At 42.2% G+C, this 14,272-nt stretch overlaps 1 protein-coding gene across 2 annotated transcripts; it reads right to left on the bottom strand.

Annotated features, from left to right (window-relative positions):
* Nucleotides 1–8,864: 8,864 nt before the first annotated feature.
* Nucleotides 8,865–12,123, bottom strand: LOC101024403 (keratin, type I cytoskeletal 24-like). 2 transcript variants are annotated; one of them, XM_031657214.1, is made up of 4 exons: nucleotides 11,306–12,123; nucleotides 10,696–10,913; nucleotides 9,340–9,437; nucleotides 8,865–9,184 (listed from the first exon to the last, which is right to left on the bottom strand). In XM_031657214.1, exons 1-3 carry the CDS (start codon nucleotides 11,363–11,365, stop codon nucleotides 9,341–9,343), a joined length of 375 nt encoding a protein of 124 aa, XP_031513074.1. In that variant the 5' UTR covers nucleotides 11,366–12,123; the 3' UTR covers nucleotides 8,865–9,184; nucleotide 9,340. The 2 variants fall into 2 exon arrangements, with proteins under 2 accessions (XP_031513074.1, XP_021784177.2); XM_021928485.2 differs by having other exon boundaries at nucleotides 8,870–9,437.
* Between the last annotated feature and the right edge of the window lie 2,149 nt (nucleotides 12,124–14,272).

Raw genomic sequence — 14,272 nt, forward strand, 5'->3', positions numbered from 1 at the left:
TTTGTGCCTTTCTTCATACCAGACAGACAGTAGTCATCTCTTCAGAGAATCCAAAAGCATGAACAACCCAGATCATAACTTGAGCAGTAGGGCCCAGCCCCCGTGCCTCTTGCCAATGCTAAGTCCATACACTGGGCCTTCCTGCTCTGTCTCTTCGAGCTTCACCCCTCAACCTCCTGCTGCCCTCTGATGTCAGAGAAGCTGCAAATCTTTGGTCAAGGAATCCAGGGCTTAAATAGTAGCTTCATAGCAAAAGAATGGCATGGTATTTTATATAAGATCGTATTGTATATGATGGTATTTTATATGATAGGCTCAGAAGAAAGCTTCATCAGTCTCATGTCTCTTGTCCTCTGTCCACCAGAACTATAACACAACATTTGAGAACAGTTGATGTCTCTCGACCAAGCTACCGTGTCCTCATCTGTAAAATTATTATATTGGTCTATCCACTTTTCAGGTTCCCTTCCAGCTCTAATTTTTAGCAATCCAGTAATTAAATGTATTACTTCTCTGATTTAGAAAGTGTTTTATATTATAATTAGGAGGGATTTTCTTTTTTTCTCTTCTTTTCCATTTTTTTTTCTTTTTTTGAGACAGAGTTTCGCTCGTGTTGCCCAGGCTGGAGTACAATGGCATGATCTTGGCTCACTGTAACCTCTGCCTCCTGGGTTCAAGTAATTCTCCTGTCTCAGCCTCCTGAGTAGCTGGGACTACAGGCATGCACCACCACGCCCGGCTAATTTTGTATTTTTAGTAGAGACGGGGTTTCTCCATGTTGGTCAGGCTGGTCTGGAACTCCCAACTTCAGGTGATCTGCCTGCCTCGGCCTCCCAAAATGCTGGGATTACAGGCGTGAGCCACTGCACCCAGCCAGGAGAGATTTTCTTTATTAGAGCATTAGCTGCAAAAGTTCACTGCTTATACTTGAGGACTGGGTAAAGTGGAAATTGTGCCTAGAGATCTCCTTAACTGGCCTGTATGTGTCTACTCCAAGGAAAGCTCTCATAAAGGCACCCAACTGAGGAAAGCGATACTCGCCTAGAAATTCTTTCAAGACAATGTTCTTGATCAGAGTTACAATTAGAACTAAACAATAAAAAAGACAACCAGAAAAATCTTTGTGTGTTGATACCTTCTCTTAGATAACTGTGGTATAAAGGGAAATATATATTAATGATGAGAGTGTCTTTTGAATACTGATGAAATGGCTTGTGGCCTCTCAATGGCTTCAGGATGAGGACCGGTCTCCAGAGGACCAGGGCTTGATTAGAAGCTTAGAACTTTCAGCTACATCTCCTAACCTTTGGGGAGGGGAGAGGGGCTGGGTATTGAGTTAATCACAAATAGCCAGACTCATGTCTGTGTCATGAAACCTACATAACCCTTAAGTCAGGGGTCCCCAGTCCCTGGGAATTGTATGAAGGAACCGGGCCACACAGCCAGAGGTGAGTGGAGGCTGCGCAAGTATTTCCGCATGAGCTCCACCTCCTGTCAGATCAGCAGTGGCATTAGATTCTCATAGAAGCATGAACCCTATTGTGAACCACACTTGCAAGGGATCTAGGTTGTGGGCTCCTTATGAGAATCTAAATGCCTGATAATCTGTCACTGTCTCCCATCACCCCCAGATGGGACTGTCTAGTTTCAGGAAAACAAACTCAGGGCTCCCACTGATTCTATGTTATGGTGAGTTGTATAATTATTTCATTTTATATTACAATGTAATAATAATAATAGAAATAAAGTACGTAATAAATGTAATGTGCTTGAATCGTCCCAAAACCATTCTGCCCACCTGGTCTATGGAAAAACTGTTTTCCACAAAACCAGAGCCTGGTGCCAAAAAGGTTGGGGACTACTGCTTTAAATAATGGGGCTTCGAAAGCTTCTGGGTTGATGAACATGTGGAGGTACTGGGAGTATGGCATGTGCAGAGAGGGCATGGAAGTTCTGTGCCTGTTCCCCCATATCCTGCCCTATTTATCCTTTCCATTTAACTGCTCTTGAGTTGGATCCTTTATAATAAACTGGTAATAGTAGGCAAAATGTTTTCCTGAGTCCTGTGAGCCATTCTAGAAATTATCCAAACTGAAGTGGGGAAAATTGTGGAAACCCCAAACTTTGTAGCAAATTAGAGGTGTCGGTAACCTGGTGTACAAATCTGTTCTTGCACTGCTATAAATAAATAAATAAATAAATAAATAAATACCTGAAACTGGGTAATTTACAAAGAAATTGGCTCACAGTCCTGTAGGGCGTACAGGAAGCATGATGCTGGCATCTGCTTTGCTTCTGGGGAGGCCTCAGGAAACTTACAATGATGGCAGAAGGCAAAGGAGAAGCAGACATGTCTTATATGGCTGGAGCAGGAGCAAGAGAGAGAGTGGGGAGATTCCACACACTTCTAAACAACTAGATCTCACAAAAACTCATTCACTATCACAAACACAGTACCAAGGTGGGGATGGTGTTAAACCATGAGAAGTGGCTCCCATGATTCAATCACCTCCCACCAGGCCCCACTTCCAGCATTGGGGATTACATTTCAACATGATATTTGGTGGGGACACAGATCCAAACCACATCACCTGGAGACCTGATACTTGTGACTAGCCTCTACAGTGAGGGCAGTCTTGTGAGACAGAGCTTTTCAACTTGCAGGGTCTAACACTAATTCCAGATAGTTAGTGTCAGAATTGAATTGAATGTTAGGATACCCACCTGGGTATCACAGGAAAAAAAGAAGCCTTTTATGACTGTTGGACCAAATATGACAAACCAGAAAGTAGTGAAAAAGTCCAGGCATGGTGGCTCATGCCTGTAATCCCAGTCCTTTGGGAGGCCAAGGCAGGAGGATCTCTTGAGCCTATGAATTTGAGGCTGCAGTGAGCTATGATTGTGCCACCGCACTCCACTCTGGGTGACAGAGCAAGACCCCATCTCTTAAAAAAAAAAAAAAAAGTAAAAAGAAAAGCACTTCATACCTGGTCTTTTGGGATATAGCTAACTTTGAACAATAAAGAGAATTTATAGCCTCTAATGGCTGCATTGTTAAAAAAGAAAGACCACAGATGAAGAAATTTAGTATAAAAATTTCTTTTAAAGAACAGCAAGATAAACTAAAACATATAAAAATAAATTAGTAAAAATAAAGGCTGAAATTATTCAAACAGAAAAGAAAAAAATACATAAATACGTTGAAAAGCTGATACTTTTAGAGATCAATTAAATAGACAACCTCTTCATGAGCCTAATTAGGAAAAGGGAGAGAGGTCCCAAACACACAAGGCTGGAAGTGGGAAAGAGACATAACTGGGTGTAGAACAGATTGAAATAATTATAAGAGAATGCCACATATAAGGCAATGGCAGCACTCTTGGAGACCTTCCTGGTAGTTAGTCAAATTATTATTACCCGGTGGGTGATCTCTGTGCTCATCAGACCATTCCTGGCAAGACTCACCCCAGGCACAGTGACAGGGACAGGCTGGGGTGCTCAGCCTACCTGCAGTGGCCCTGGGGCATGCGGGGAGAGAAGGGGTACAGGGCTTACCCTAGGAGGAGAGGGCCCTGAAGAAGCCATGGCAAAGCTGTGACTGGGGTTGGGCAGAGCTGATCAGAGTCTGCAGATTTGAGCTGGGCATAAGAGGCTGTGGGATTAGGACACAGAGGACATCCATATTGTTACCAGAACGTGGAGAAGAGCCAGTAGGAATACTGTCTATGAAGCCAGATCCTTCCAGAAAGGGAGAAAAGGAACAGGACTCAGTTGTGATGTGGAGGCTGACTAGATGGAGTGAGGAGAAGGTCCCAGCAAGCAGTTGTGCTTCTCTTTTGGTGCCTGTACCCTGGAGGGAGACGGAGAAACCAGGTGCCCAGGAAACCTTGGTTGAAGGGTGCCAGGTAAGCCCGTGTCCTTCCCACAGTGGCATTCAACAGCAAGTCCAGGACCTACCATTACCTTTCTGTGTGTAGAGTGGACACAAGCACATATTTCTAACGAGGACTAATGGATGATCTTTAGGTACAAACTTGTGACTCATTCATTGGAGGTGACTAGATGTTTCTAGAAGTACTTTTGATGTGACTGATCTTGGAGCAAGGCCTCAAATCACACCTTATTCTGTTCTTTTTATGTATCCAAATTTTACCACTTTTCAATGGCTATCTCTTCTGGAACACTCTTCTGGAACACTCCAACCCTTAATTTACCAGTTTCTCCTTCTCCCCGCATAATTTTTTTTCTTATTATTCTTACAGTTTCTACCACATTACTTATCACTTGGTCCTTCTTGTATTTTTCTTTGACAATAAAAAAGGAGAGGCCGGGCGCAGTGGCTCATGCCTGTGATCCCAGCACTTTGGGAGGCCGAGGTGGGTGGATCATGAGGTCAGGAAATCGAGACCATCCTGGCTAACATGGTGAAACCCCGTCTCTACTGAAAATACAAAAAATTATCCTGGTGTGGTGTCACATCCCCGTAGTCCCAGCTACTTGGGAGGCTGAGGCAGGAGAATCGCTTGAACTGGGGAGGCGGAGGTTGCAGTGAGCTGAGATCATGCCACTGTACTCCAGCCTGGGCGACAGAGCGAGACACCATCTCAAACAAAACAAAACAAAACAAAACAAAACAAAATGGAGAGTATTCATTTAAAAAAATTTAAACATATAGATGGTTTATCTTTAAAGATTTTTAAATTTTACAAGTTCTACAGTTTATTTCAGAAAAATAAGAAAATGTATGTAAACAAGCAGCTGGAAATAAAGATCACTCATAATTTCACTATCCCAAAATAGTCACTGTTAACATTTGGATGTATATTGGTTTTGCTTTTTTTTTAAAACAAAAAGAAAAGTAAGTACAGTGATATGGTTTGGGCCTGTGTCCCTATCCAAATCTCACGGTGAAATGTAATCCCTGATGCTGAAGGTGGGGCCTGGTAGAAGGTGATTGGATCATTGCGCGGGGGGCAGTTTCTCACAGTTTAACACCATCCCTCCCCCAGGTGCTGTCACTGTGATAGTGAGTTCTTGTGAAATGTGATTGTTTAAAGGTGTGTGGCACCTCCCTGCCCCCTCTCCCTCCCATTCTGGTCATGTGAGACATACCAGCTTCCCCTCCACCTTCTGCCATGATTGTAAGTTTTCTGAGGATTCTCCAGAAGCAGGAGCTGCTATGCTTCCTGCGCAGCCTGCAGAACCGTAAGCCAATTAAACCTTTTTTCTTTACAAATTAGCCAGTCTCGGATATTTCTTTACAGCAGTGTGAGAACAGACTAACACATACAGTGTTAATATACGTGTAATTATGTTCTTATAAAAGCGAATCATACTGTACATATTGTCTTAAAACTCTGGTTTTTATTTCTCAATAGACCATTGACATCTTTTTAGGTCAATACATGAACTTGAACATTCTTAGTGGCTGTGTGACCATCCTTTGATGGACTTTGACGAGTGTTTCATAACTTAGCCTATTGACTCTTCATTGTTGAATATTTTATTATAGCTAACGTTTCACTACGATAAACAGCTGAGAGGAGTACACATATATTAATAATTAATTATGTAAGAATAAATTCCTAGAAATGAAACTGCTGGCTCTAAGGATATGCTGTTTTCTTAAAAAGGCTTTTGATACCTGTTGCTGAATTGTTTTCTTAAAGGTTTTGCTAGTTTACACTCCATCCAGCAAGGTATTAGTGACTTTTCCCTACACCCTGGCTAAAATAGGTATTTATTGTTATTAAACAAATTGGGCCTGTTTTGATGCTGAACATGGCATCTCATTATTTTAATTTGCCTTTCTTTGATTACAAGAGATGTTGGACATCATCACTTTTTAATGTTTGTTGGCGATTCGTATTTTATGAATTTCTTGTGTGTATCATGTATCCATTTCTTACTGATAGGGTTGTCTCTGTTCCTGAGTTTATATATTGGGGACATCAGCTCTTGGATGGCTGTATATGACAAGTGCAGTGAAAACCCTGGGTACCATGTGGCATTGCTGAAAATCTAGACTTAAAGTGATCGGCTGTTGGCTTCCATTCTACATGCAGCCCCAAAGAGGGTAGGCTAAAGTTCTTATCCTCTGGAGTGTTGGGGGGGATATATGGCAGGTGGGCAGGCGGATGGGGTGGCTAGGGAGAAGATGGGGGAATGGGGAGGCTGAGGATGAGTCAGGGCAACTGAACAGGCTGCCCATTCCTGGAACTGCTGCTTTCTTGGAAATCTGCAAATCCCCAAATCCTCTTGATTTTAGACAGATAAGACAGCAGACAGCAGGTGGTGCCAAACTGCAGCTAGGGCATAGTGATTTAAATCGTGCGGTCCACATCTGGACTCTGTGGTCTGGCTGCACAGGGTTCCCTTGGTGTTGGAATAGGTTTTCACCATACTTCACTAAATTTATTTTTTCTTTTGCTTCTTATTTCACATTATTTTCTTGATAGAAATCTGTCCTCCTTTCCCTTCACGATGTTTTTGTTTTTGATGAAACAAGCCATCACCCTTCCCCAAATACATAATTAAAAAAATTTAAAGTCTGTAACAGTTTATTTTCTTCTGCAATGTCTGTAGAATTTATTTTGGTGTGTGTGATATAACTATTCAACACCCTCCTTAGCCTCATCCCCATCCTGGCTTCCACCCCTTAGTTAGCTAGTTATTTCAGCAGCCTTTATTGAATGATCTACTTGTCCACGACTGATGTGAAAATGTCATTCTTATATACAGATGGGCCTTTTTCTGGGGTGTTCATGCCTGTGTCAGTGGCACATTGTTGTAATCGCTATAAATAATACTTTCTTTTTTTTTTTTTTAAACTTGTGTTTCCTGGAAACAGACTCTGAGACGGAGAGATGTGTGCAGAAGTTTGTTAGGGAGTTCTTTTGTAAGACAAACCTGTCAGCAGATGGGGATGACTGGAATGGGTATAGAGAGAGGCCAATGCAATGCTATTTTAATGAAGGCTTCTGCTGATCCTTTGGGGGGCCGTGGATGGGGCTGGTCCTTCAGAGTTGTTCTAATTTGAGACAGGGGGACCAGAACTTTGTATCCCCCATAAGCCAGTTACGGTCCCACGGGCACTCTCCTGAAGGGGCATAATCCTGGGGAAAGCAGAACCCTGTGAAGGTAGCTGTTAGCAGCCCATACACCAGCAGCTGGAGCTGGATGCATCTGCGTTGGGGAATATCCACACTTCATGAATGTTTTGCTATGTGAAAGCTCAAGTCATTCCTCATCATCCCTCTTGTATTTTTTTTTATTTTTATTTTTTTGAGACAGGGTCTCACTCTGTTGCCCAGGCTGGCATGCCGTGGTGCCATCTCAGCTCACTGCAGCCTCGACCTCCCGGGTTCAAGCAATTTTCCCACCTCAGCTTCCCAAGTAGCTGGAATCATAGGCATGCACCACTATGCCCAGTGCCTGGCTAATTTGCCCAGGCAAGTCTCAAACTTCTGGGCTCAAGTGATCTTCCCACCTTGGCCTTTCAAAGTGTTGAGATTTCAAGTGTGAGCCACTGCACCCAGCCCTGATTCCTCTTTTTGAAAACACATGAAGTCTTCATTTTCATTTGTATTAGCATTGTCTTTACAGGTAGACGGTAGGTTTTTAAGGCCGGGCACCATCTTAATATGTGTGTATTTTTGACACAAGAAAGCTGGAAAACTGCAACCCTATCAGGTATTTCATAATTTTTTGGGGATGGTTTTGGACTACATGAAATAATGGATTTCAAGAGTCAGTGTGAAACTACAGTGAGATACCACTGAATATCCCCTAGGATTGCTGTAATTTAAAAAATAATTAACAAGTGTTGGTGAGGATGTGAAGAAATTGGAACCCTCCTACACTGCTGGTGGAAATGTAAAATAGTGCAGCCACTCTGGAAAATAGTCGGGTGGTTCCTCAAAAGTTAAACACAGGGCTAAGATATGACCTAACCATTCCACTCTAAGGTATAGTCCCGGTAGACATGAAAACATATGTCTACACAAAAATTTGTGAGTGAATGTTCATAGCAGCATTATTCATAATAGCCAAATATCATAAATAACCTAAATGCTCATCATCCGATGAATGGATAAGTAAAATATGGTATATCCATACACTGGAACATTATTCAGCAATAAAAAAGAATGAAGTACGGATATTGTAATATGGGTGAATGTTGAAGACATCTTGCCAAGTGAAAGAGGTCAAACACAAAGACCACGTATCATGTCATATGATTCCGTTTATGTGAAAAGTCTAGAATAGGCAAATATATAGGAGAGAAGATGCATTACTGGTTGCCTAAGGCTGGGGGTGGGGGTTTGTTAGGCGAAAATGAGGACTGACTGCTCATGGATATGGGATTTCTTTTTGAGGTGGTAAAACTGTTCTAAAGTTGATTGAGGTGATAATTGTGCCATCAGTGAATGTGCTGCAAACCATTGAATTGTGCACTTTAAATGTGTGAGTGGGGCTGGGTGTGGTGGCTTACGCCTGTAATCTCAGCACTTTGGGAGGCCAAGGCAGGTGGATCACTTGAGGTCAGGAGTTCGAGACCAGCCTGGCCAACATGGCGAAACCCTGTCTGTTCTAACAATACAAAAAAAAATTAGCCGGGCGTGGTGGTGTGCTTCTGTAATCCCAGCTTTTTAGGAGGCTGAGGCAGGAGAATAGCTTGAACCCAGGAGGTGGAGGTTGCAGTGAGCTGAGATTGTGCCACTGCACTCTAGTCTGGGTGACACAGTGAGACTCCATCTCAAAAAAAAAAAAAAAAAGTGTGAATGTGATGGTATACGAATTATATCTCAATAAAGCTGTTATAAAACAAGTCAGTGTGAAACAAAAGAACAAAGATTCATGTAGTTGATTTGCAACAGGAAGAAAGTTTATTGACACAGAATGATTAAGAAGGAAAACACATTTTGCAATTTAAAGACAAAACCAAACCAATAAGACAAAAGAATCTGAAAAACAATTACAGGAGTAGCTGCAGCTCTGTGGCTGTAGGTTTGCTGCAGTGCTTCACCACGCCTTTGTTAGGTGTCATCATTTACATCCTGGGGACAGGACTCAGCTGCCTGCATCTCACTCTTGAATTTTACATCAGAAACATTGTTGACTTGAGATGAAATTAGTTGGTCATTATCCGTCACCAGACTGGTTCCTCTGCTTTTATGTGAATCTAAAAGAGAAACAGGGAGAGTTTTAGAACTGGAAATGTAAAGGTTGGTTCACAAGTCATGCTTTAAAGTGAATTATTGTAGCCCAGATTTCTGGGGATAAGGAAAGCACACTTTATTCATGATGGATGCTCACTAAGTAAGCAGGAAGTATTACTTTAAAAAGCGACTCTTCCCCTTGATTGAGCTGTGCTGATTCTTCCTCTGGAGTCCACAGAGAATGATCCTTTAGATGCAGCTTCTCTGGCCTCGGAACTATTGACAAATAAAAGAAATGGTTGTTATCAGTTACTTCTCTTTGGCCAAAAACTCTAAAGAAGCAGACATATTTTCTTTCTAAGTGGAACAAGTGTTGGTGAGGATGTGAAGAAATTGGAACCCTCCTACACTGCTGGTAGGAATGCAAAATAGTGGAGCCACTGTGGAAAATAGTCTGGCAGTTCCTCAAAGGTTAAATACAGGGCTGACATACGACCCAGCCATTCCACTCTAAGGTATATACCCAGTAGAAATGGAAACATATGCCCACACAAAAGTTGTATGTGAATGCTGGCATTATTAACAATGCCAGCTGGGCATTATTAATAGCATGCTGGGTGAATGGCTCATATCTGCAATCCAAGCACTTTGGGAGGCTGAGGCAGGAGGATTATGTGAGACCGGGAGTTTGAGAACAGCCTGGGCAACATGGTAAGACTATGTCTCTACCAAAAGTAAAAAAAATTAGACCGGACATGGTGGCTCACGCCTGTAATCCTGGCACTTTTGGAGGCCGAGGTGGGTGGATCATGAGGTCAAGAGATCAAGACCATCCTGGCCAACATGGTGAAACTCTGTCTCTACTAAAAATACAAAAATTAGCCAGGCATGGTGGCGGGTGCCTGTAGTCCCAGCTACTCAGGAGGCTAAGGCAGGAGAATCACTTGAACACGGGAGGAAGAGGTTGCAGTGAGCCGAGACTGCGCCACTGCACTCCAGCCTGGTGACAGAGCGAGATTCCGTCTCAAAAAAAAAAAAAAAAAAAAAAGACAAAAAAAAATTAGCTAGGCATGGTGGTTCACGTTTGTAGTCCCCATACTCAGGAGGCTGATGTGGGAGGATCATTTGGGCCTAGGAGGTAGAAGCTGCAGTGAGCTGTAATCACACCACTGCACTCTAGCGTGGGCAACAGAGTGAGACCCTGTCTCAGAAATGACTGCAGTTATCTAGGAGATACAAAAAAACTAATGAACACTTTAAAGAATAACATGTAATTTATTATTTGCATTTAATTATCAAGATATAGTTGCAGGAAAATTGTAAAGGAACTAACGCCCAGTGTGAATTACATTCTAAATAAATCTAGAGTGATACCATGGAAAGCTGTGTTTTTTTTCTTTTCTTTTTTCTACTAGCTTTTCAGATTGTACTTGATTTGAAACTTGCTAAGACTGTAAATCTCAGTCTCTGAATCAAATTTCTTCATTTTTAAGAAAGTGATTTTAACAACAAAATCAAGATATCGGTGACTCACCCTCCCTCTCCACCGAGCAAGCGGTGGTAGGTCTCGATCTCCACCTCCGGGTGTGTCTTGATGTCCAGCAGTTGCGCATAGTCTGTGTTCTCGTATTCAGTCTCGCCCCAGATCTGGCAGATCTGCTCCTCCAGGATGCTGATATGCATCTCAGTTTCTGACAGCTGAGCCAAGTAGCCAACTTCTGTGTCAGCCAGGGTTTCTTCCAGGGAGCTTTGCTACAAACGCACATGAAAATTGAAGCTTTGTCAGAATAACTCCTCGGTATTCAACATGATGAATTCTGAAACATATATTTTGTATGGTGAGGGTGTCTCCAAATGAACCACTTAATAGAGATTTACCTTTGATAATTAATACCCAGTAATAGTAATGATAGCAAATATTAATCAGAGAGTGCTACTGTAACTATATAGCACTTCCTACTCACTATTAGGCACCGTTCAAAGTATTTTATAAATATTGACTCATTTAATTCTCATAACAACCTTATGAGATAGGTACTATTATTTACAAAAGCCAGCGTTTTGCCAGCATGCTTCCGTGTCTGCGAAACTATTTTTTAAAACTATAGAAGAAAATTGAGTGAGTGCCCCCCTTTCCCACCTACCATGGCCAAGACAGACTGCAGTTCATGGTGCAGGGACTGGAGGACTCGTTTCAGCTCCATTATCTCACTCTTGGCCGAGCTAACTGCTTCAGCATCCGTGGAGATCTGTGTCTGCAGGGATGCACTTTGCAAGCACGAAATCAACAAAGTACAGTGAAATCAAAGAAGCTATAATTACTCTGCCTGACTTTCTATCTTCTCTCACTTTGCCAGGTTAAGGTTTGGGTTAGGATTAGGGTTGAGCTACCTGCTTGTTCAACCAGTCCTCGGCCTCCCAAAGGTTTTGCTCAGCCAGTTCCTCTTACTATTGCCTCATGCAGTGCAGCCGCTTGGTTAGATCTGCCCCTGGGGCCGAGTTCATTTCTACAGTCACGTCCCCACTGGACTGTCTCTGCAAAGTGCTCCTTTCTTGGCGGAGAGGAAACGCAAAAGTCACAGTAGCAAAGATCCTTTGAGGTTGGGGACCTTGCTGAATGGTGATGGGAAGTCCCTTGATGGGTTTCTTTCTCCCACCTCCTTGGGGTTGTTCTTGAGATAAGGCAGGTCTTCTGCTAGGCTTTCCGACTGTATTTTAAGGTCTCATGTGGTCACATTCAGCTCATTGAGTACTTTTTGCGGGCCATTTACGTAGGCTTCAACTGACTGGCATAGACAGAGCTTGTTTTCATACCTTAGGAGATCTTTGGAATATGATAGATGAATTAGATTAACTACTTTGAGAAGCTTTATTTCAAAAAGGACTTGCCTACTGACATCCAGCTCAAGTTGAAATTCTTTCAAAATATTTAAACAAAGACTATGAAATCATTTTTATTTCTTAATTAATTCATTAATTTATTTCGAAAAGGAGTCTTGCTCTGTCCCCCAGGCTGGAGTGCAATGGCATGATCTCGGCTCACTGCAACCTCCACCTCCTGGGTTCAAGTGATTCTCCTGCCTCAGCCTCCCAAGTAGCTGGGATTACAGGTGCCTGCCACCATGCCTGGCTAATTTTTTGTATTTTCAGTAGAGATGAGGTTTCACCATGTTGGCCAGACTGGTCTCAGGTGACCTCCTGACCTCAGGTGATCCATCCTCCTCAGCCTCCCAAAGTGCTAGGATTATAGGCGTGAGCTACCCTGCCTGGCCTGAAATCATTTTTCAAAATTCCAATTTTGGAATCGCTTGTCATTAAATACACATTAAAATTGGCCTTTTTTCCTTCAGTGTAGATATTTTATACTAATATATTTATCTGATACTTTAATTGCCTTTGTATACATTTTATGTTAAAAGTAAAAACGTAAGTCTTATTTTTTGTCATGGTAACAATTGATATTTTGAAACAAAGTCACTTCATTTTGAAGTCATCTGCTGCAAGTCCAGCTTTGTCAATTGGGAAAGTCATGCTGGCATTATTAATCGTGGCTGCAATGATCTAGGAGACGCAGTAAAACTAATGAACGTTTTAATGAGTAACATGTCATTACTGATTTACCTTTGACTGTCAAGATATAGTTGCAGAAAAATTTTTTAGTAACTAATGTCCAGTGTGAATTACATTCTAAATAAATCTAGAGTGACATCATGGAATGTTTTTTGTTTCTTTTCTCTCTCTTTTTACCAAATACGTATCTGAAACATTCTGCATGGAACAATTGAGCAAAAATAAAAGAACAATTTCATATTGTCCTAAAATTTAATAAATAAGTACAAAAGAGGTACTGTCACTGAGTTTCTCACCTGGTTCCTGGGATCTTCAATTATTGGATAGTATTTACTGCAATCTCTTCTAGATCCACCGTCTCCAGACCCAGGCCCAAATCTGTCACACCATTCCTTGATTTTGTGTTGGCCTCCTCCAGGGCTCTGACATTGTCTAGGTAATTGGGTAGGCCATCACCGAGGTTCTGCATGGTTTGCGTCTCCCCTCCAGGGAAAAGCCCTCCGTTGCCACCGCCACCTCCCGTACAACCGCCATACTGCAGAAGCCTCCACTAGCACCACCACCTAATCCAGAACTCCCGCAGAATCCAGAGATCCTGCTGAAGCTAGAACCACCTCCTACAGAGCGGTTATCAAATCCCCCACTAAAGCTACCTCCAAAGCCACTACTAGGCCTCCCCACTCAGGCCATAGCTGCCGGCTCCTCTTTGGAAGCCCTGGACAGTGCCGTCCCCCCAGACCATATCTGCCTCTACTGCTGAAGCTGCTTCCACCAGCAGACAGCCTGGCCAAGCTGCTGCCTCCAGCCCTGGAGGAGCAGACACGGGAAGAGTAAGACATGATGCTCCTGCAAACGTTGAGCTTATCTAGGTATGAGAGATGGAAGTGAAAAGTGTACCGATTTGGACTCCTTTGGTCTTTATGTATACAGTTTTTATGGCATTCATTTCATTTGGCTCTGTCCTTGTTTCACGTTTCCAACCCATTCTTGGTTAATTTATTTTGAGTTAGCCTCTCCCTACTGGGCCAATTAATATTTGAAAAATTGGGTAAACATGGAGTAAGATTAGATTTGTTATTATTTCATTAGAATTCATTAGTGCTGTACAATCCATTATTTCCTGGCAATCATTTTTTCACCTCCCTCGACTTCTGTAGTTGGCAAATCGTACATTTCTCTAGGTCCCTTAAACTCATACATACTTCCTTTGTAATTCTGGGAAGATCATTAAACCAGGTTCTAGTGTTAGTCACAATTCAAATACTCAGGAGTGATTTGTCAGGAAAGATTTCTCTCTTTTTTAATCCAATAATAATGATGAGTAGCTTCATATTCCCTTCACAATTTTTGGGAACAAATTGAGTGTTGTAACTATTCTTGCAGAAAGAAAGCCTGACTTTCCAATTTATGAGGATTGGCTTGGAGAGCACACATTGTTGATAAGGGTGGGGTTGTTAGTAAAGTGTCGTTGGAGTATTCTATGCAAGACTTTTGCGCAATCATAATGTTTCTTTTTAGCCTCCTGATTCAACAGTCAAAGC

This window comes from Papio anubis, chromosome 17, assembly GCF_008728515.1.
Source record: "Papio anubis isolate 15944 chromosome 17, Panubis1.0, whole genome shotgun sequence".
Lineage (NCBI taxonomy): Eukaryota > Metazoa > Chordata > Mammalia > Primates > Cercopithecidae > Papio > Papio anubis.